Source organism: Bufo gargarizans, chromosome 3 (assembly GCF_014858855.1).
Source record: "Bufo gargarizans isolate SCDJY-AF-19 chromosome 3, ASM1485885v1, whole genome shotgun sequence".
NCBI classification, from domain to species: Eukaryota; Metazoa; Chordata; class Amphibia; order Anura; family Bufonidae; genus Bufo; species Bufo gargarizans.
In genome coordinates this window covers 64,246,120-64,268,512 of record NC_058082.1, presented here as the reverse complement: position 1 = coordinate 64,268,512, position 22,393 = coordinate 64,246,120, and the positions used below count along the sequence as shown (strand labels likewise).

At 41.9% G+C, this 22,393-nt stretch overlaps 1 protein-coding gene across 1 annotated transcript in view; it reads left to right on the top strand.

The window, feature by feature from the left end:
* The window catches only part of POU6F1 (POU class 6 homeobox 1), a 105,621-nt gene that overhangs the window by 58,407 nt on the left and 24,821 nt on the right, over positions 1 to 22,393 (top strand). Inside the window, exons 8-11 of the mRNA XM_044286452.1 lie at positions 5,809 to 5,937; positions 7,277 to 7,495; positions 14,560 to 14,701; positions 16,479 to 16,647. Coding sequence (XP_044142387.1) covers positions 5,809 to 5,937; positions 7,277 to 7,495; positions 14,560 to 14,701; positions 16,479 to 16,647 — 659 coding nt within the window. The remainder of the gene's footprint in view (positions 1 to 5,808; positions 5,938 to 7,276; positions 7,496 to 14,559; positions 14,702 to 16,478; positions 16,648 to 22,393) is intronic.

Sequence of the window (22,393 nt, the reverse complement as noted above, 5' to 3'; positions counted from 1 at the left end):
GACTTATAATTTAGATGAAGCCAAAAATTTCCAAATCAGAATTTAACCCTGCAGGGAGAAGGCTGCCAAAATCATAAATCCTTCTGGACTCAGCCCGTGACATTCTCATGATGTGGTTACCTCCTCTCCAGTGTATGTCCACCTTTTCCAGGGCCACAAAAGAGAAACCCTTGGGGTCACTGTTATGCACCATTTTAAAGTGCTTGGATAGAGAATGGTTTTCATATCCTTTTCTGATATTGTTTAGATGTTCTGTGATCCTCACTCGCAGGGGTCTCTTAGTTCTGCCAATATATTGTTTTTGGCAGGGGCACTGGAAAAGGTAGACAACACTGGAGGAGTCACAAGTCAAACAGCCCTTAATGTCTAACGCGAATTGGTTCTGAGTGGATTGTACCCTACTTATCTTTTTTGGGAATGTTGAGTGTTTACACCCCGAACACCTCCCACATCTGTAGAACCCATTCATCTTCAGCCATTTTTGAAGTGTAGGTGCATCTTTTTTCTTGTGATTGGTTATTGAGGGTGCTATTTTTAAACCTAAGTTTGGTGCTTTAGTGAAAGTGATTAATGGGGAAGTGTGTAACATAGGTCCAATGACCTTGTCTCTTAATAGGAAGTGCCAGTGTTGGTTTATAATGTGTCGTATTTGTTTGGATTGTGAACTATAAGGTAGGATTAGTCTCAATTCGCCTTCCTTATTTGTGTTTTTGTGCATGTTTGGCTGAAAAAAGGTTTCTCTCTCTGTTTCTCTTATTTTTTCCAGAGCATCTATCAGAACTTTTTCGGGGTAGCCCTTACATTCAAATTCTTGTTTCATTTTTAGGGCCTCCATTTCGAATTCCGCTTCCTCTGTACAGTTTCGCTTAATACCGTATTAAGCGAAACTGTACAGAGGAAGCGGATTTCGAAATGGAGGCCCTAAAAATGAAACAAGAATTTGAATGTAAGGGCTACCCCGAAAAAGTTCTGATAGATGCTCTGGAAAAAATAAGAGAAACAGAGAGAGAAACCTTTTTTCAGCCAAACATGCACAAAAACACAAATAAGGAAGGCGAATTGAGACTAATCCTACCTTATAGTTCACAATCCAAACAAATACGACACATTATAAACCAACACTGGCACTTCCTATTAAGAGACAAGGTCATTGGACCTATGTTACACACTTCCCCATTAATCACTTTCACTAAAGCACCAAACTTAGGTTTAAAAATAGCACCCTCAATAACCAATCACAAGAAAAAAGATGCACCTACACTTCAAAAATGGCTGAAGATGAATGGGTTCTACAGATGTGGGAGGTGTTCGGGGTGTAAACACTCAACATTCCCAAAAAAGATAAGTAGGGTACAATCCACTCAGAACCAATTCGCGTTAGACATTAAGGGCTGTTTGACTTGTGACTCCTCCAGTGTTGTCTACCTTTTCCAGTGCCCCTGCCAAAAACAATATATTGGCAGAACTAAGAGACCCCTGCGAGTGAGGATCACAGAACATCTAAACAATATCAGAAAAGGATATGAAAACCATTCTCTATCCAAGCACTTTAAAATGGTGCATAACAGTGACCCCAAGGGTTTCTCTTTTGTGGCCCTGGAAAAGGTGGACATACACTGGAGAGGAGGTAACCACATCATGAGAATGTCACGGGCTGAGTCCAGAAGGATTTATGATTTTGGCAGCCTTCTCCCTGCAGGGTTAAATTCTGATTTGGAAATTTTTGGCTTCATCTAAATTATAAGTCTTAAATAAAATACCGGAGGAAAACAAAATTGAACATAAAATATAAATTCATCCACAGCAGTATGGACGGAAAATGAAAACTGACTATTCAAAAGGGAGTAATGATTCTCCATATATGGCAAAATGAAATATTATATTTCCGATTGAGCCAAAAATCTCTCTACTAGAAGGGAAATAGGACCTTCTGTATATAAAAACAAATAATAATAAATTATATAAAAAAACGCACTCTAATAAAAACCGCATGAACATTTTTAAAAAAAACGCAATACAAAAGAAAAATAACGCAATAGCAAAAAGAAATTTTATTAAAACTGAGAAATAAAGATTATAGAGAAGGATACATATAAGAAAGAGAAACAGATCTACCATCCTTTGAAAATTATAAATAAATTGAAAATGATAAATAAAATCACAATAGTATTCTAATATCGAATCAATCAGCCCTCAAGAGGATATAGATCGATATCCACCACTCAGGATCAAAATCCTCTTTGATAATACTGTGGATACCAGTATAGTAAGACACGTAGATGTACAATCATCTACCACACAATGCTGATACAACAACATTCCCTTGCATTATAAGATACTGCCTTCTATATGAATATAACTAAGAAGTGTCTCTTTTTTGACACATCCTTATTTTATGTATTTTACTTGATTGTATTTTATTTGATTGTATGAATTTTATGTAGTCATATATATCTCCCATATTCGATTGTACAATCGATACACATATGCCTATATGTATACAGAGAGACTGAACACTATTAGAAAGGTATCGCTAAATTGCCACCGAAAGAGAGCGTTTAGGTAGAAACAACATATGGAAAAGTAAAGGTCAACGAAAAGCAAGGCCCCATTTTCCCACACAAGCTTTGGGACAGGTGAAACCAATTATCCAATTGAGATGAGAACATACAAAAAGCGATATCAGAGCTCACAGGTCTTACCCACTGAGGAAGAGATAAGATATCTCGAAACGCGTCTGGGCGTATTACCTGTGAAAGAACCATCGCAGCGGTACATGGCCATGTACTAAAAGTTCATCCACCTACTCACGTAAGACCAAGAAGCGCTGTGCAATTCACGCAAGTGAAACAGCTGACATAGGTCTCCTACGAGAGTGCAGACGGGATCCACACTGACAACTGGACCCGACACCAATATAGCGGGGAAAGACTGAAGCGTGGGACGCCACGACAGAGAATCTCCCGCAGACCTAACCGAGTGAATTTACACGGGAAACAGTGAGTAACATTAACTCAAGTGGAACCATATTGAACCGCTGTACGCAAGGCGGTATATTGCACGGCGACATCAGACGTGCTGGACTAGTGACTTTCTCACCTCCAGTTCACTCAGAAATTGAGATCACTATAGGTGATGGATAATTGAACTCAGCTCACCTCTAAATACCTTTTCTCTACCCTATACGGTGGCACAAGATTTTATCTACATGCATTTAAGCTTATGTGAAATTTATATGTGAATAATACCTGCGACTATTCCAAGCACAATATTCAACAAGCTCTGTGCAGCTCCGTCACGGACGACTGTGATCCAATAGCCTACCCAATTGGGGGGACACGGATGCAGCCCTCTGTGCGTAGCACTTCAGACCTCTGTGCCTTAAGAATACTCCACTCGCTTGGTTAACACTGAGATATATGCTTTTTATTATATTTTTATATATTTTATATGAATTTTACTTTGGTGCATCTAGTATATAGTGTTGATTGTTTAATAAATTTTTTATTCAACTTCCACGTGAAATCCGATTGTTTTGAGTGCCGGTTCCATCCAGTCTATATTTCATTGATCAGAATCAGGGGGTTCTTCTTTGAACCTGTGCACCTGTCGTGTCGAATCACAGTGAGCCACCTGCCCAGCATCCTTTGCAAATTATTGTTTATGATTGCATTTATATACCAGTCACACAGTTAGAAAAACAACCCTTTTGTGACAGAATGGCTCAATATTTTTAAAGGCCAATTGAAAATATGATTTTTAGCCAAAAATGAGTGAAATGCAATCATATATAAAATGACTTTTAGCACAAAATAAGTACAATGCAATAATAAAAATATTGCCCGCAAAGGTGTACATAGCCTTTATTTGGAAGGGTTTAAAAGGGACCTGGACACCTTTCTTGAGAGTAACAATAGTGTTAAATGTACTAGATTTAGGGGACTTTCACACTAGTGTTATTCTTTTCCGGTATTGAGTTCCATCCTAGGGGCTCAGTACCAGGAAAAAACTGATCAGTTTTATCCTAATGCATTCTGAATGGAGAGCATTCCGTTCAGTATGCATCAGGATGTATTCAGTTCAGTCACTCTTACGGTATTTGGCCGGAGAAAATACCGCAGCATGCTGCAGTATTTTCTCCATCTAAATTCCGGATCCAGCATTATTTTTCATTGAAATACAATAATGCCGGATCCGGCACCAAGTGTTCCAACAAACGGATCCTGTTTTCTGGTCTGCGCATGCACAGACCTTTAAAAATGCAGAATAAATTAATACCGGATTCATTTTTCCGGATGACACCGGAGAGACGGATCCGGTGTTTCAATGCATGTTGTTGTTGCGGTGTTGTTAGACAGATCCACACACGGATTTCTGGATCCGGCAGGCAGTTCCGGCGATGGAACTGCCTGCCGGATCTTCACAACGCAAGTGTAAAAGTACCCTTACTGAGATCATTGATTCAGTCACTATATGGTATTGTGGTCCATACATGGCACTGGTTGCTACAGTTCAGTATCTAGTCCTTTTCTATGTCTGTTTACTGTGTAGTGTTCCTATGCGTTTTATCTTCCCAGATTCATAACCTTACATTTATCTGTGTTAAACTTTATTTTCCACCGCTCTGTCATCTACTGTGTTCAATACCGTACACACCATTGTATCATCGGCATACATTTATATTGTGCAGCTGAAACATGTATATGTTGTGACATTTTCCTAATTTCCTCCTATGTAAATGTCGCTGCAGTTGCCATGTTTACTGCTTGAAGTCATATGGTTAGCACAATCCAAGGAAAACATATCATTGACTTAGGCCTCAAATTGCCGATCCGCAAAACACGGATGGCGTTAGTGTGCGTTCCGCAATTTGCGGTATGACACAGACAGCCATTGATATAACTGTCTATTCTTGTCCGCAAAATGGACAAGAATAGGACAGGTTATATATTTTTTTGCGTACCACGGAACAGAGCAACGGATGTGGACAGCACACGGAGTGCTGTCCGCATCTTTTGCGGCCCCATTGAAGTGAATGGGTCCAAACAACGGTCCTGTGCATGATGCCTTACAATGAGCAACTTGCCATTCTTATAGCTGATCCTTCAACTATTTTTTTCACAATCCTCCACACAAATCCCAGTGCTCCCAGTGGTAATTGTCAGATATAACTTTAGTCTCTTTCACCCAAATGTATTTGCAGTCTGTATATGGCACGTATTTTGTTTACCAGAATCCGCTGCTAATGTTAATGAATAGGGCTATTCACATGGGCGTATAATTTCCATCAGTATTTGAAATCCGCACCATGTCCGAGTTTTGTGCTTCCAAATCCTCCCATTATAGTCTATGGGAGGTTCATAATGAATGCAGGAAGGAAGGAATACGCATTAAATCCGGATGAATTACTGAAGCAATACTGATGATAATCTGGATGGTATTTTATCCGGAATCTGTATATTGCAGAGCAGGGTTATGGATGGATTCTGATAATACTCGTGTGAAAGTGGCCTTTTTCTCTTATCACCTATCCACAAGGGACCCTGTTGTTGTAATCAGTTGGAACCCTAAATTATCAGACCTTTATCTACCACCGTGTCGGTAGGTGATAAGTGTTGCTCATAGGAAAATCACTTTAACAAGCCAAATGACCAAACCAGTAACCCCTTTAAAGAGGCCCTGCCAGTGAACCATTGCTTACTGCGCGTGCGCCGTTGCACTGTGTGCATTTTTACCAGGTGAGAGAAATGTGATTTTTGTCAAAATTAGTGTTATTTCTTCTATTATTATCATGTTTTACTTTTCCAGATCAGCGCAGCATCAATAGGCGGTCAAACCCAGTTACTGAACTCTCTGGCTGCTGCTCCCATTATTGCTAATGCTATTCCTGGAGTACAAGGCATCACTAGCCAGATTATAACCAATGCTCAGGGCCAGGCAAGTACTGCCGTCACTTTTACTATTTCAGTTCATTTTGTATTAATTTGTTTGCAAAGGTTAGTGCTAATATGGTAGATACACAAACCTATAAAAATTACCAGACCACATGCAATTTACAAAAATTGGGATTTACAAAAAATGTGACATCATTGGAAGAAGAGGGACACCTATATTAGCTGTATGCATACAGATGTAGCAGGGTTAGCACTCCAGCTCTTAACTCAAATTTCTTAACTCATCGCGTTATCTTGAGACAAAAGCCATTGAAGGTGTTTGCTTAGATTAGATAACACAACTCAGAAATCTCGATAACAGGAGTGTTAGGCTACTTTCACACTGCCGTTTCAGGGTCCGCCTGTGAGATCCGTTTCAAGGCTCTCACAAGCAGGCCCAAACGGATCAATGACACAAATATGGTGCAATTGTAAACGGATCGGTCCCCCATTGACTTTCAATGTAAAGTCAGGACCGATCCGTTTGACTTCAGTTAGAATTTAGACTTTTTTGACTAAGTGTATGCAGACGGATCCATACTGAACGGATACCATCGTTTGCATTTATAGGTGCGGATCCGTCTGTGCAGATACCAGACGGATCCGCACGTAGCGCAGGTGTGAAAGTAGCCTTAACTCTACTCCATCCTTATAAGTAAAACAGAGATTTGCTTATGCACATAAAAGACTAATCATAAAGTGCAGAAGCCTAATAAAATTATCTGCAAGTGTTTATACCAAATCAAATATAGTTCAAAAGGGAGCCATTACCCATACTCCAAGATGGCACCTTCTTAGAGTAGGCGCCATGTTGGAGTATGGGTTTTGTAGGTTTGTGCATGTAATCATAACCATAGGCACGAATCATTGTGTGGCTTAAAAGTAATAATGCAACATATGGTATAGTTTGTTGTTGTTTTTGGTTTATGTAGGAATAATTCTAATATGGTATATGTTCTCTAATTACTGCTATTGGTGCACCTAAAGTTTTATAGACTACTACTGTAGGTCCATTACTGTTGTCAAGATCATAACTAGAAAAGACTGGGTCCCAAAGCAAATTTTTAAATGGCCCACCATCCACAAAGCAACTTCCCTGTAACAACCCTTACCCCTCCTGTGGCTAGTCAAGACCACCCACACGCCATATAACCCCCACCCACACAGTAGTTATGCCTCCTTAGTGCCCCCACACAATAGTGCTCCCCTTCAGTGTCCACACACAGTAGTTCTCCCCTTCAGTGTCCCCACACAGTAATGCTCCCCCTCAGTGCAAAAAAATGTGTTAATTGGTTCTAACATTATATGACACTCATCTATTAATTTTTTCATCTGTGTCATAGGTTATTGGCGCACTCCCATGGTTGTTGAACTCACCAGGGATCACTGCAGGTGCTGCGGCAGCTGCCATATCTGCCCCAAATTTTGTGCAAGCTGTAACTCCCCAGCTTCTATTAAACGCCCAAGGACAGATAATTGCCACTCTGGCTAGCAGTGCCGTCCAGCAAGCAGCAGTACGGAAGCAAGCATCCCAGGACGTACCGGCTAAGACAGAGCAACAGGTAATATTGTATGTGAGGATGCAAGTAATCTAGTAGTAACTGTAAGGCATGTGGACATGTCAGAACAGGTTAGTATAGATCAGGTACATTCACTCGTGATGGATACACAGCAGATTTTTCTTTGCGGACTTTCGTGTGGTAAATCCACACCATTGTACAGTTTCAGCAATGTGGGTGAGGTTTTAAAGGGAATGTGTCATCAAAAAATGACTCCTTGTTTAAATCATATTTTTATTTTAATATTTCATGTCACTATCGTTAAAGAAAAATGATATACCGATTGGCCATAGACCCTACAGGGAAATTTACTGGTGGGCCGATGCTTGGACCACCCAAGCCCTCCTCACGGCTGCCAGCTGGGTTCATAATGATCCAAATCTCTCTTACGCACCTGGTCAGCAGCCGCAGGTGTCCACCTGAGTTCAACTGTATTGATGTCCTCGAGACAGCGATAAATTTGATTACTGTGGCGGAGAGCGGAGGTGGCAGTATTTTCTATATTGCTCTGCACTAATGTGTTGCTGGCCCTGCCTACTTCTGTTGTCCCGCCTTGTGTCAGTTTGGACCCGCCTACAACATGGGGCAACTTTTACCTTTTTTTCCACAGCCACTTTTAGTTCCCAGTCCGCCCCTGTATAATCCTGCATTTTTTTACACTGGTCACTAGGCCTGAAATATGTAAAGATGGGCCACAAACACAATGGACAGGAGTTGCCCCCCATCAACTTCTATGGGATATTTTCTAGGCACGCTCTGTGACTTGTGCAGAGGTCAGGAGGGAGCAGATAAGCTGTGATATCCCCTACTGAGAATGCTGGATCCTGTGTTATCTATATAGGTGTTACTTGTCATTGTAATTCTGCCTGCGGAGATGATGACTACCGAGATGTTACCTGTGCAGAATATGAAATCATGACAAAGTATTAGACCTAATGGCCATTGTGAAAACTGCAAGATGATATATGTTTTTGAAATATACGGTAGTGGAATCTGATTGCTTACTATGAGCAGTCAGTTTTCTTCATTTTTTTTTATTACACATTCCCTTTAAAGTCAATGGGAAAACTGTTGGCGGAGTTTTGAATGTAGATTTAGCAGTGGGATACACCGGTTTTCCGCTGTTGAATCAGTAACAGATATTAGCTGTCTGAACATACCCTAACAGTGTATGAGCGCATAATTTTCATAATCAAGAACAATCATAGCAAGTGCATATTAAAGATTACTGCTGATATTACAGTCAGAAATATTGAGACAGCAACAATCCAGTAGTCCAGCCAAATATACTAAACATCTGCAATCTACACAATCTGGTCATAGACTAAAAAGGGGTTATTAATATGTGACAACTCCTACACACAAGCGTGTGTGCCCCATGCCTGTATTGCGGACCGCAAACAGTGGGTCTGCAATATACTGGCACCGTCCCTGTGCATTTCGTATCAGGAATGTGGACCAATTGACTTGAAAGGGTTCAGAATCCCCAAGATATAGAGCGGAAACCCACGGATGCACTAAAAAGCGCATCCATGGGACCTGTCCTATTTTTAGGGTTGGTCATATTTCTCAAGAAATCATTGTGGCACATTTACTAAAGTGTTTGCGTCTGTTTTTAGTCTAAAAATAGCGTCGGTTTTGCAGGATTTTGCGGCTTATTCACCTATTTTGATTTTCAAGACTACAGGTGAAACTCGAAAAATGTGAATATCATGCAAAGTTAATTTATTTCAGTAATGTAACTTAGGCTGCTTTCACACTAGCGTTCGGGTTTCCGTTCGTGAGCTCCGTTTGAAGGAGCTCACGAGCGGACCCGAACGCAGCCGTCCAGCCCTGATGCAGTCTGAATGGAGGCGGATCCGCTCAGACTGCATCAGTCTGGCGGCGTTCAGCCTCCGCTCCGCTCGCCTCCGCACGGACAGGCGGACAGCTGAACGCTGCTTGCAGCGTTCGGGTGTCCGCCTGGCCGTGCGGAGGCGTGCGGATCCGTCCAGACTTACAATGTAAGTCAATGGGGACGGATCCGTTTGAAGATGCCACAATGTGGCTCAATCTTCAAGCGGATCCGTCCCCCATTGACTTTACATTGAAAGTCTGGACGGATCCGTCCCAGGCTATTTTCACACTTAGCTTTTTTTAGCTAATATAATGCAGACGGATCCGTTCTGAACGGAGCCTCCGTCTGCATTATTATGGGCGGATCCGTTCAGAACGGATCCGCCCGAACGCTAGTGTGAAAGTAGCCTTACCGTAAAAGGTGAAACTAATATATGAGATAGACTCATTACATGCAAAGCGAGATATTTCAAGCCTTTATTTGTTATAATTTGGATGATTATGGCTTATAGCTTATGAAACCCCAAAGTCTCAATTTTGAGGTACCCTTTGCTCAGGGATATGGATTATTTAGCTGACTAGAGTGTGACACTTTGAGCCTAGAATATTGAACCTTTTCACAAAATTCAAATTTTAAGATGCATTAATGCAATTTCTTTTAATTTGCATTACTGAAATAAATGGACTTTTGCACGATATTCAAATTTTTCGAGTTTCACCTGTAATTCAAAAGTTTTCTAACGTCTGCAACATTTTTTCGACCGATTTATGTAGGTGCGCCTTTTTTTTCACAAAACCAGTCTAATTTCTACTCCACTCGAGGGCTGTCGTACTTGTCTTCGTTTGTTTTAAGTGGTAAAGTGCAATTTATTTATTTTTTTTGCATTAAAAGTTTCTGCTCATTTTCCGAGAGACACGTGACTTTTCTTTGCAAAGATGCAACTTTTTTCCTGTGCAAATAAATCAGACCAGTCTAAGTGAATATGAACCTGTCTAACGGAAAAACGATGGTAAGGTGTGTCTTTTTGCTGATGACACAAAGATTTGTAACAGGGTTGATGTTCCTGGAGGGATACACCAAATGGAAAGGATTTAGGAAAACTAGAGGAATGGTAAAAAATCTGGCAACTAAAATTTAATGTTGATAAGTGCAAGATAATGCACCTGGGCGTAAAAACCCAAGAGCAGAATATAAAATCAGTGATACAGTCCTAACCTCAGTATCTGAGGGAAGGGATTTTGGGGTCATTATTTCAGAAGACTTAAAGGTAGGCAGACAATGTCATAGAGCAGCAGGAAATGCTAGCAGAATGCTTGGGTGTATAGGGAGAGGCATTACCAGTAGAAAGAGGGAGGTGCTCATGCCGCTCTACAGAGCACTAGTGAGACCTCATTTGGAGTATTGTGCTCAGTACTGGAGACCATATCTCCAGAAGGATATTGATACTTTGGAGAGAGTTCAGAGAAGAGCTACTAAACTAGTACATGGCTTGCAGGATAAAACTTACCAGGAAAGATTAAAGGACCTTAACATGTATAGCTTGGAAGAAAGACGAGACAGAGGGGATATGATAGAAACTTTTAAATACATAAAGGGAATCAACAAGGTAAAAGAGGAGAGAATATTTAAAAGAAGAAAAACTGCTACAAGAGGACATAGTTTTAAATTAGAGGGGCAAAGGTTTAAAAGTATATCAGGAAGTATTACTTTACTGAGAGAGTAGTGGATGCATGGAATAGCCTTCCTGCAGAAGTGGTAGCTGCAAATACAGTGAAGGAGTTTAAGCATGCATGGGATAGGCATAAGGCCATCCTTCACATAAGATAGGGCCAGGGGCTATCCATAGTATTCAGTATATTGGGCAGACTAGATGGGCCAAATGGTTCTTATCTGCCGACACATTCTATGTTTCTATGTAAACAACCACCAGAGGTCAGACTAAGGCCCCTTTCACAAGAGGTTTCTGTGCGGGTGTGATGCGTGAAGTGAAAGCATAGCACCCACACTGAATCCTGACTAATAATTTTTTTTTTTTTCACGCATCAGTTCTGCATTGCGTGAGAATCGCAGCATGTTCTATATTCCGCGTTTTTCATGCAGCCCTGGCCCCATAGAAGTGAATGGGGCTTCAGTGAAAAACGTATTGCATCCAGATGCAGTCCGGGTGCAATGCGTTTTTGACTGATGGTTGCTAGGAGATGATGTTTGTAAACGTGCGTGAAAACTGCATCAGGACGCATTGCACCCGCACAGAAAAAACTGAACGCAATTGCAGACAAAAGTGACTGAACTTCTGAACTTGCTTGCATAAGATTTTCACTGAACGCATCCCGAGAGAATCCCTATAGTTCGTGTGAAAGAGGCCTAACAGCAATACGCCGAGTCTAATTCATCAACAGTGCGACTTTTAATAAATAATCTGCAAAAGAAAGACAGCTGGATTAAATACTTATGTCTAATTTTATGGCTAAAAACAGCCAAGCTTGTTTAAGGTCCCCCGTTGACTTCAAAATGTGAACGGTAATGAGCGGGGAGTTGCAGAGAGCAATGAGGAGAAAGCCAAGCTATTAAATATTTTTTTCTCCACTGTATTCACTGATCAAAATAAACTGTCAGATGAAATGCAGAATGTAAAAATTACTTCCCATTTAAAAGTGCCCTGTCTGACCCAGGATGAAGTACAGAGGCGTCTTAAATATATTAAAATAGACAAATCGCCAGGACCAGGTAATGTCATAGCCAGACCCTTATTTATGATATTTAAGGACTCTAAACTGACAGGGAATGTTCTACAGGATTGGTGCATAGCAAATGTAGTGCCAATATTCAAAAAGGGTAAAAAAAAACACAGCCCGGAAACGATAGGCCGGTAAGTTTAACACCTGTCGTGGGTAAACAGTTTGAAGGTTTTCTGAGAGATGCTATCTTGGAGTACCTCAAGGAAAATAAGCAAATAACGCCATATCAGCATGGCTTCATGAGGGATCGGTTATGTCAAACTAATTTATTCAGTTTCTATGAGGAGGTAAGTTCTAGACTTGACAGCGGCGAATCAATGGATGTCGTGTATCTGGACTTCTCCAAAGCATTTGACACTGTACCCCAAAAAAGGTTAGTATATAAAATGAGAATGCTTGGACTGGGAGAAAACGTCTGTATGTGGGTAAGTAACTGGCTCAGTGATAGAAAACAGAGGGTGGTTATTAACGGTACACATTCAGATTGGGTCACTGTCACTAGTGGAGTACCTCAGGGGTCAGTATTGGGCCCTATTCTCTTCAATATATTTATTAATGATCTTGTAGAAGGCTTACACAGTAAAATATCAGTTTTTGCAGATGACACTAAACTGTGTAAAGTAATTGACACGGAAGAGGACAGTATACTGCTACAGATGGATCTGGATAGATTGGTGGCAAATGTAAGGTTATGCACATGGGAAGTAATAATGCAAGTCACCCGTACATACTAAATGGTAAAACACACGGTAACACTGACATGAAAAAGGACCTAGGAATTTTAGTAAACAGCAAACAAATAAGCTGTACAAACCGGTGTCAGGCAGCTGCTGCCAAGGCCAAGAAGATAATGGGTTGCATCAAAAGGGGCATATATGCCTGTGATGAGAACATAGTCCTACCATTTTTACGAATGACTAGTCAGACCACACATGGAGTACTGTGTACAGTTCTGGGCTCCTGTGAACACGCAGACATAGCAGAGCTGGAGAGGGTTCAGAGAAGGGCAACTAAAGGAATAACTGGAATGGGGGAGCTACAGTACCCTGAAAGATTATCAACATTAGGGTTATTCACTTTAGAAAAAAGACGACTGAGGGGAGATCTAATTACTATGTATAAATATATCAGGAGTCAGTACAGAGATCTCTCCCATAATCTATATATCCCCCAGGACTGTGACTGTGACGAGGGGACATCCTCTGCGTCTGGAGGAAAGAAGGTTTGTACACAAACATAGAAGAGGATTCTTTACGGTAAGAGCAGTGAGACTCTGGAACTCTCTGCCTGAGGAGGTGGTGATGGTGAGTTCACTAAAAGAGTTCAAGAGGGGCCTAGAAGTATTTCTGGAGTGTAATAATATTACAGGTTATAGCTACTAGAGAGGGGTCGCTGATCCACTGAGTTTTTCTGATTGGAGATTGGAGTCGGGAAGAATTTTTTTTCCCCTTAAGTGGGGGAAATTGGCTTCTACCTCACAGTTTTTTTTTTGCCTTCCTCTGGATCAACTTGCAGGATGACAGGCCGAACTGGATGGACAGCTGTCTTTTTTCGGCCTTATATACTATGTTACTATGTAAAGAAGCTGGCTTCAAAAATAACAGGGGACTCCTAATTAGTCACAAAATCTGCTCATAGAAATCAGTGAGACTTCATAGAAATCTCTGAATGCTGTTAACAGCAGATAAGATGGCCCCCAAAATCATGTACAGAAAGCAAAATAAAAAAGCTACAATAAGAAAATAAAAGCAGATTATCAGTAGCTGATTTTAATTTGTAAAATAAATAGATACACTTGATACATCCCATTGGAATTGATTGGCTCTGCTTGCTATCAGTGAATGGAAGCATTCTAGGACAATAATCGGTGTCAGTGTAAGTAACCACTTATTATCCTAGAGTTCAGGACAGAAGAGATGTGAAGGGTTGCTCAGAGAGGATACGGATAGCATACCTGTGATCATTTAGCTGGGAACAGCCAAATCAATGTCTCAGAATGTTCCCATTCACTCACAACAAGTGACTGAAAATAGTCCATATGAGCAATGTAGGCTGCAGAAGGCTGCAGTTTTTTATGAAACCTCTTAAAAGCCCTACAGTAAGACCTAATCACCTATCGCATGATAGGGGATAAGGATCTGATAGAAATGGAGCCAGAGTCCCCAGAGCCAGCCACGCATGCATGCTGCCGCTCCATTTGACTTTATGGGCTTGCAGAAGATAGCTGAGCTCTTTAACCGGCTTCTTTTCGGCAGTCCCACACAGTTGAATGGAACGGCAGCGCACACGCGAGTCCATTGCTCCACTGAGTTCAGGGACTCTGCCACCTCATTCTTGTGATTGGTGAAGTCCCAGTGGTCCGACCCCCACTGATGAGATGCTTATTTCCTAGCCTTAAAGTTCTTATGGTGGGACGACTCCGTTAGTGAATATCTCAGCCCATGAGTTCTTTGACCAGGAACAGGTTTTCCTTTCTTTCTTCTCATATCCAGCCTGTCCAGCAAATCCAACCTGCTCCTACTATAACACAGCCATCAGTGGTTGTCACAAATCCTTCTCCAGCCAACACATCTACTTCTACGCAAGTCCATGTCAGCTGTCCAGAGCCCCCAACTGTAGGCCAGCTTGTGTCAAGTAAGTACACTACATTATCTACCAAAGTGCATGCTACATAATTTAGGTCTAATCATCTGTACATACTTAGCCCCTGCCTGCCCTGCACCATGCTTTAAATGGGTTCTGTCATCAGATACATTGCAATAAAACAGTCTCACTGGAGACATGTGCTTGACAGTTGAACATCATGGTCTTGGTCCCATCTTCCGAGTGCCCCCACCACTCACAAACAGACCCAGGCAGTGAAGATGTACTCAAGCCTCACCTTGAAGTCTCGTGGGGGCTTGTTAGGTGCATGCGCTGTACAGGTATGGAGCACCCGGCGATCTCTATCCCAGTACAGTGCGTGCTGTATGATAGATGAAAGACCACTTTAAGGCACTTTGATTGCATGGTTGCACCAGTTCTGCTGCTGTGATCACTTGCAGATGGAGTGGCTGTGATTGATAGCCCCAAAGCAGTTCCTGTGAGAAAAATCAGATACCTGGTGATTAACCCCTGAATTGCTGCAGCAAATAATTGAAGGTTTGGATGTTGGGGGGAGTCTGATGTACTTAGGTAGTGAGTTCCAGAGGTACGTGAGAAATCTTGTCGTCGATTGTGTGAAGAACAGATGAAAAGAGAACAGAGAAGTAGGTCTTGTGAGGATCGGAAATTATGTGTGGGGATGTATCGAGTAAGCAGGTCAGAGATATAAGGAGGGAGCAGGTTGTGGACGGTCTTATATAGTTGTTAGTAATTTAAACTGAATTCGCTGGACAACAGGGAGCCAGTGAAGAAATTGGCAGGGGGGGGGGGGGGGGGAATGCAATGGAGAAACGAGGGGAAAGGTGGATTAGTTGGGCAGCAGAGTTGAGAATAGATTAGAGGGGAGCAAGAGTGTTAGATGGGAGTCCACAGAGGAGAATGTTGCAGTAGTCCAGGCAGGAATTGATGAGTGCATGCACCAGCATTTTTGTTGACTTAGGGGTGAGAAAGGAGTGAATATGAAAGATGTTCTTTAGTTGAAAGTGGCAGGTGGCTTAAAGTACAGGGCAGCATCAAATGTTATCCTCAGGCAATGGACCTGCGACACTGGAGAAGGCGTTGTGCTATTATCTGTAATGAATAGGTCAGGTAGGGGTGCTGAGTGACATGGGGGAAAGGTAATTAATTAAGTTTTCTACATGTTGAGTTTTAGGAAGCGGGAGAAGAAGAATGAAGATATTCCCAACATAAATGCTGGGATTCTGGATAGCAGGGAAGTGAAATCTGAGCCAGAGAGGTAGATTTGGGTGTCATGAGCATAGAGGTAGTCTTTCAAGCCATGGAACTCAATGAGCTGTCCCAGGCCAAATTTATAAACGGAGAAAGGTGGGGGACCTAGGACAGAGCCTTAAGGAACACCAACAGAGTGTTGAGCGGTGGTGTATGAATGTGAAACACTGAAGGTTCTGTTAATGAGATACGAGGAGATCTACGAGACGGACAGATCTTTGATGCCAAGGGAAGAAAGGATTTGTAATGAGAGAGTGGTCAACTGTATCAAAGGAAGAAGACAGGTCAAGGAAGAGTAGCACAGAATAGTGATGTTTAGCTTTGGAAGTTAGCAGATCGCTGGCGACTTTGGTTAGGGCAGTTTTAGTGGAGTGATTGGGTCTAAAGCCAGGTTGCAGCTGATCAAAAAGTGAGTGGGATCAGAGGTGGGAGGATGGTTTGATATGGATACATATTAGCATCACAATAAACTACGGTGAACAGTGTATGGCTTTGCAGCAGCACCGCATTTGAAATATTACTATTTTCCAATGTTTAGAGACACACTCTGGAACCTACGACGAGGATGGCATAAACTTGGAAGAAATCCGTGAATTTGCTAAGGATTTTAAGATCCGACGTTTATCCCTTGGTTTGACGCAGACACAGGTGGGTCAAGCATTGACTGCCACAGAAGGACCAGCATACAGTCAGTCTGCCATCTGCCGGTAAGATTGAAGCTTCACCACTTAACTTGCGCTAGTTTTGATGAGTTACAGTACAATGCCTGCTGACATAGTGAATGTAATACAGTGAAGAAGGTATACAAATGAGCTCTTAGAAAGCACTGCCTCTAATGCCATCAGATGTAAGGTAACTATCCTATAAGTCAATGTTTGACCATTTTAACAGGCCTTGAGATATGACTTGGATTCCAGAAGACTGTTGCCTGGCCTATAAGACTCCTCACGCTAAGTAGGATCTCTCCATAAGGGGATATAGTATCCCCAAAATCTTGGCTTAGGTCTCTCACCCAGTTAAGCCAGTACTCTCTGCTCTGCGCTGATGACGGGCAATCACCCCAAAACAGCTGTCTGCAGATGAGATGCTGGCTTATTTATTATCCAAGTCATTTCTCAAGGGCTTTTTAGAAGGTCAAACATCAACTTTTAATATATCTGCCTTACATCTGGTGGCATCAGAGGCAGAGCTTGCTAAGAGTTCATTTATATTATCTCTTCACAGAATTCCAGAGGAACGTTTCCTGGCCTATAAGACTCATTATGTGCTCTCCATAAAGAGATATAGTATCCCCCTAAAGTGTTAGAGCAGGCATCCTCAAACTGCGGCCCTCCAGCTGTTGCAAAACTACAACTCCCAGCATGCCTGAACAGCCTACAGGTATCAGCCTACAGCAGGGCATTTTGGGAGTTGTATTTTTACAACAGCTGGAGGGCCGCAGTTTGAGGATGCCTGTGTTAGAGTATAATCAATACAATTGAAACAGCATGTACTCTATCTGCTCAGTGTACTGTAATTTTACATAATAAACTTTAATTCTCCACACAAGAACACTAAAGTAGGTAGGTACCATGGATAATATCCCTAATTGGTTACATAGTTAATACGGTTGAAAAAAGACATAATTAGGGATACTGTCCCTAACTAGTTTAGATACTGTCCCTAATTGGCATGGATATTGCATCTAATTAGTGTAGATAGTGTCGCTAACTAGCTATCCATGCCAATTGGGGACAGAATCAAGGCTAGTTATGGACATTATACCATGTACTTCTTTGCCTTAGGGTTAGGGTTTGTTGTGTGGAGAGTTAAAGGGGTTGTGCAGTGTGATGATATTGATAGGTCATGAATGTCACGGGTGAAGTTGCAGATAGCTGGAACTTATAAATAAACGACTGACTGGCTTGATCCCAAACTATGGAGCATATAGGTGAGCCCTATAAAACCCTAAGAGCTCTCCCTGACTGCTATGCATATGCAAGGGTCTAAATGGTAAACTATTGCATGCCCAAGTACCTAAGACTTTGCGACACCTGAAAACCCTATAATAGTGAGGGGATACAACCACCGGCTCCCTGCACTTAATACGGACGGAGTCAGGGTCACCTAGAATCAAGCCAGCAAGGAAACACAATAAAGGAAAAGACTTATCTGAGCAAACAGCAGCAGCAGCCTCCAGCAGTGAACACTTCATCCAGGAACTAGTATAAACTGCAAAGTGAGGCAGTATGGGAGGGAATATAAAGGGAGACGATTAGTCTAAATAAGTGACACCTGGCAGAAGGAAAGGAGATGACAAAGTGAAACCAAAACAAAGAACGTCATACAAGAGGTAGAGAAGAACGTCTGTCAGACCTCACAAAACTGCCAGTGACAATGAATATCAGATCAGCTGGGTGCACGCTGTCTAGATTGTAGCTGCAGTGCAGTGTTCTGTAACTACGGCTGCTCATCCCATTCAGCGGATCAAGCAGCTGTAGTCGCCACTACAGTTAAACAGTAAAGAGGACACAGCGCTGTCAGGAGCACCATAGTCTCTTCAACCAGCTGATCGGTGGGGGTGCCAGGAGTCAGGCCCCTGACAATCTGATATTAATGACCTTTTCCTGAGGACAGGTCATCAATATCCTGACACTGCGCAACCCCTTTACAGTTTACTACATACAGTTACAGTATAGTGAGCCAGCAGAGCACACACTAAAGTGGCTCTATACAGTGGGATGCGAAAGTTTGGGGAATCTTGTTAATCGTCATGATTTTCCTGTATAAATCGTTGGTTGTTACGATAAAAAATGTCAGTTAAATATATCATATAGGAGACACACACAGTGATATTTGAGAAGTAAAATTAAGTTTATTGGATTTACAGAAAGTGTGCTATAATTGTTTAAGCAAAATTAGGCAGGTGCAAATATTTGGGCACTGTTGTCATTTTATTGATTCCAAAACCTTTAGAACTAATTATTTGAACTCAAATTGGCTTGGTAAGCTCAGTGACCCCTGACCTACATACACAGGTGAATCCAATTATGAGAAAGAGTATTTAAAGGGACACTGACAGGCCCAATAACCATAATTAGCTGTACATATCCATGCACAGGTCTTCTAATGTGCATTAAAAACATATAAGTATCCCCCCTGCCCACATTATGAATACAGTAAACTCACGTTTTATAACCTGAACTAATCGCTTTTCTTTCTGCCCAAGGGGCGGGGTTTCAGCTCCACTGATGCTGGCTGGGCACAAGTGGAGCTGAAACCCCGCCCCTTGGGCAGAAAGAACAGCGATTACTTCAGGTTATAAAACGTGAGTTTACTGTATTCATAATGTGGGCAGGGGGGATACTTATATGTTTTTAATGCACATTAGAAGACCTGTGCATGCATATGTACAGCTAATTATGGTTATTGGGCCTGTCAGTGTCCCTTCAATTGTAAGTTTCCCTCCTCTTTTAATTTTCTCTGAAGAGTAGCAACATGGGGCTCTCAAAACAACTCTCAAATGACCTGAAGACAAAGATTGTTCACCATCATGGTTTAGGGGAAGGATACAGAAAGCTGTCTCAGAGATTCCAGCTGTCTGTTTCCACAGTTAGGCTGAATGCACACGGCCGTGTTCCGCGGCTGAGAGCGGTCCGTGGTATGCTGGGCTGGATTCCTTGACAGAGCAGGAGCGCACGACGTCATTGGTAGCTATGACGCCGTGCGCTTCCTGCTGCCGCCGTAGTACAGTAATGCACTGGCGGAACACGGCCGTGTGCATTCGGCCTTAGGAAGATATTGAGGAAATGGAAGACCACAGGCTCAGTTCAAGTTAAGGCTCGAAGTGGCAGACCAAGAAAAATCTCGGATAGACAGAAGCAACGAATGGTGAGAACAGTCAGAGTCAACCCACAAACCAGCACCAAAGACCTACAACATCATCTTGCTGCAGATGGAGTCACTGTGCATCGTTCAACCATTCGGCGCACTTTACACAAGGAGATGCTGTATGCGATGATGCAGAGACGAGCCTTTTCTCCGCCCACAGCACAAAAAGTGACGCTTGAGGTGGGCTAAAGCACATTTAGACAAGCCAGCCTAATTTTGGAATAAGGTGCTGTGGACTGATGAAACTAAAATTGAGGGGCGTTATGCATGGAGGAAAAAGAACACAGCATTCCGAGAAAAACACCTGCTACCTACAGTAAAATATGGTGGTGGTTCCATCATGCTGTGGGGCTGTGTGGCCAGTGCAGGGACTGGGAATTTTGTCAAAGTTGAGGGACGCATAGATTCCACTCAGTATCAGCCGATTCTGGAGACCAATGTCCAGGAATCAGTGACAAAGCTGAAGCTGCGCCAGGGCTGGATCTTTCAACAAGACAACGACCCTAAACACTGCTCAAAATCCACTAAGGCATTTATGCAGAGGAACAAGTACAACGTTCTGGAATGGCCATCTGAGTCCCCAGACCTGAATATAATTTAAAATCTGTGGTGTGACCTAAAGAGAGCTGTCCATGCTCGGATACCATCAAACCTGAATGAACTAAAGCTATTTTGTAAAGAGGAATGGTCCAAAATACCTTCAACCAGAATCCAGACTCTCATTGGAACCTACAGGAAGAGTTTAGAGGCTTTAATTTCTGCAAAAGGAGGATCTACTAAATATTCATTTCATTTCTTTTTTGTGGTGCCCAAATTTATGCACCTGCCTAATTTTGTTTAAATAATTATAGCACACTTTCTGTAAATCCAATAAACTTAATTTCACTTCTCAAATATCACTGTGCGTGTCTCCTATATGATATATTTAACTGACATTTTTTATCGTAACAACCAACGATTTATACAGGAAAATCATGACGATTAACAAGGTTGCCCAAACTTTCGCATCCCACTGTATAATCTTACTTTGAGATCAGTCTGAATAAATTACAGATAGGTTTTAATAGTGCAGGCACATACAGGCTCACACACATAAGCTGTTGGCATAGCATAGTTTGTCAGAAGTGAGAGTAGTGAAGATGGACACTTTATGACTGCAGAGTTTTTCTAAATGTCCCATATGTCAAAATTTGCTTAGTATCTAGGAGGCAGACGTAAGCAAAGACTAGAATGAACTGTTTCATGCACACGGCTCTAAGGCCAGTTTACATTGATCTTAATTGAACTTTTATCTTTTCAGCAGTTTAAAAAAATAATAGCTATGCTCTGGTTGGTTACTATGGACAATACAGTCCATTTTTAGACAGTTTTTCTGGTATGAAAGCTACTTGTGCTAATTCAGAAAGCCCTCAATTACATGCTGATGTGAAATCCACAGACACCAATCAGTTGAACAATGTAAAGTGAAAGCTAACGTCCTCACCGTTACTATGGTTATCACTATATTAATTTGCTGACTCATTTTCCTCTTTCTTCCTGGATGTGATTATGTATAATTACTCCCACATACAATAGATGAGTTTATGGCTACACTTCCCAGCAGATAATAAAGCTCAGTATGATGTTGTTAAAGCAGTGGGACTGATGTCAAATGAGCACTAGCCACTGCTTATTTATGTACACTAAACCCTTGCTAATATACACTACTCACAAAAAGTTAGGAATATATAGGATAGATGCATGCTTTCGGTTGAAATTTATGGAAAAAGTAAAATGTTCACGCTACATGGATATTATATCATGAAAGTAGAAGCATGCAGTAGTGATTTCCTCATCTCAAACAATTTATTGAAATAAAATCTAACAACAGTGGTGTTTATATCCCCACAAAAAATGTCATTGTCTCAAAAACTTGTCATGTGGCCTTGAGCATCAATCATGCTGTTTACAGGTGGACCTATCGTCTGCTGAGGCATGGCACCCTACTGTTCTTGAAGGGCGGCCCACAGGTCATTGAGGTTCTGGGGTACAGAGTTACAAGCCTCTACACAGCGACTCTGCTGATCCCATGGGTTTTCAATGGGATACAGCTCTGGAAAAAGTGCAGGCCACTCCATTTGAGGTACCCCAGTTTTCAGCAGCCGTTCCCTAATGATGCGACCTCAATCAGTTGGTGCTTTGTCGTCCATGAAGAAGCACATTGACTGGATTAATGATGTTATTCAAGTAGTATGGGCTTGTCCTGTACCAATCACAAAGTGTAGGGCAGTTCTGTATTGCCTAGACACACCTGCCGACACTGTAACATCACCACCAAAGGAAAACAGTGGCTGATGCATAACGCTCTCCTTGACGTCTCCAACATTGTTGGCGGACATCATTTCTGCTCAATGTGAAGCGGGTTTTCATCAGTGAACAGCACTGAGACCCACTGGTACCTCTTCCAGCGTAGAACTCCCTGGCCCATGCAAGACGATGACGCCTCTGCCTGGTGGTGTGGTCAGGTACCCTTGCAGGTCGTTTAGCACGCAGACCACGCTGATGTAAACAGTTTCAAATGGTCTGACGTTACACTTGGGTGCC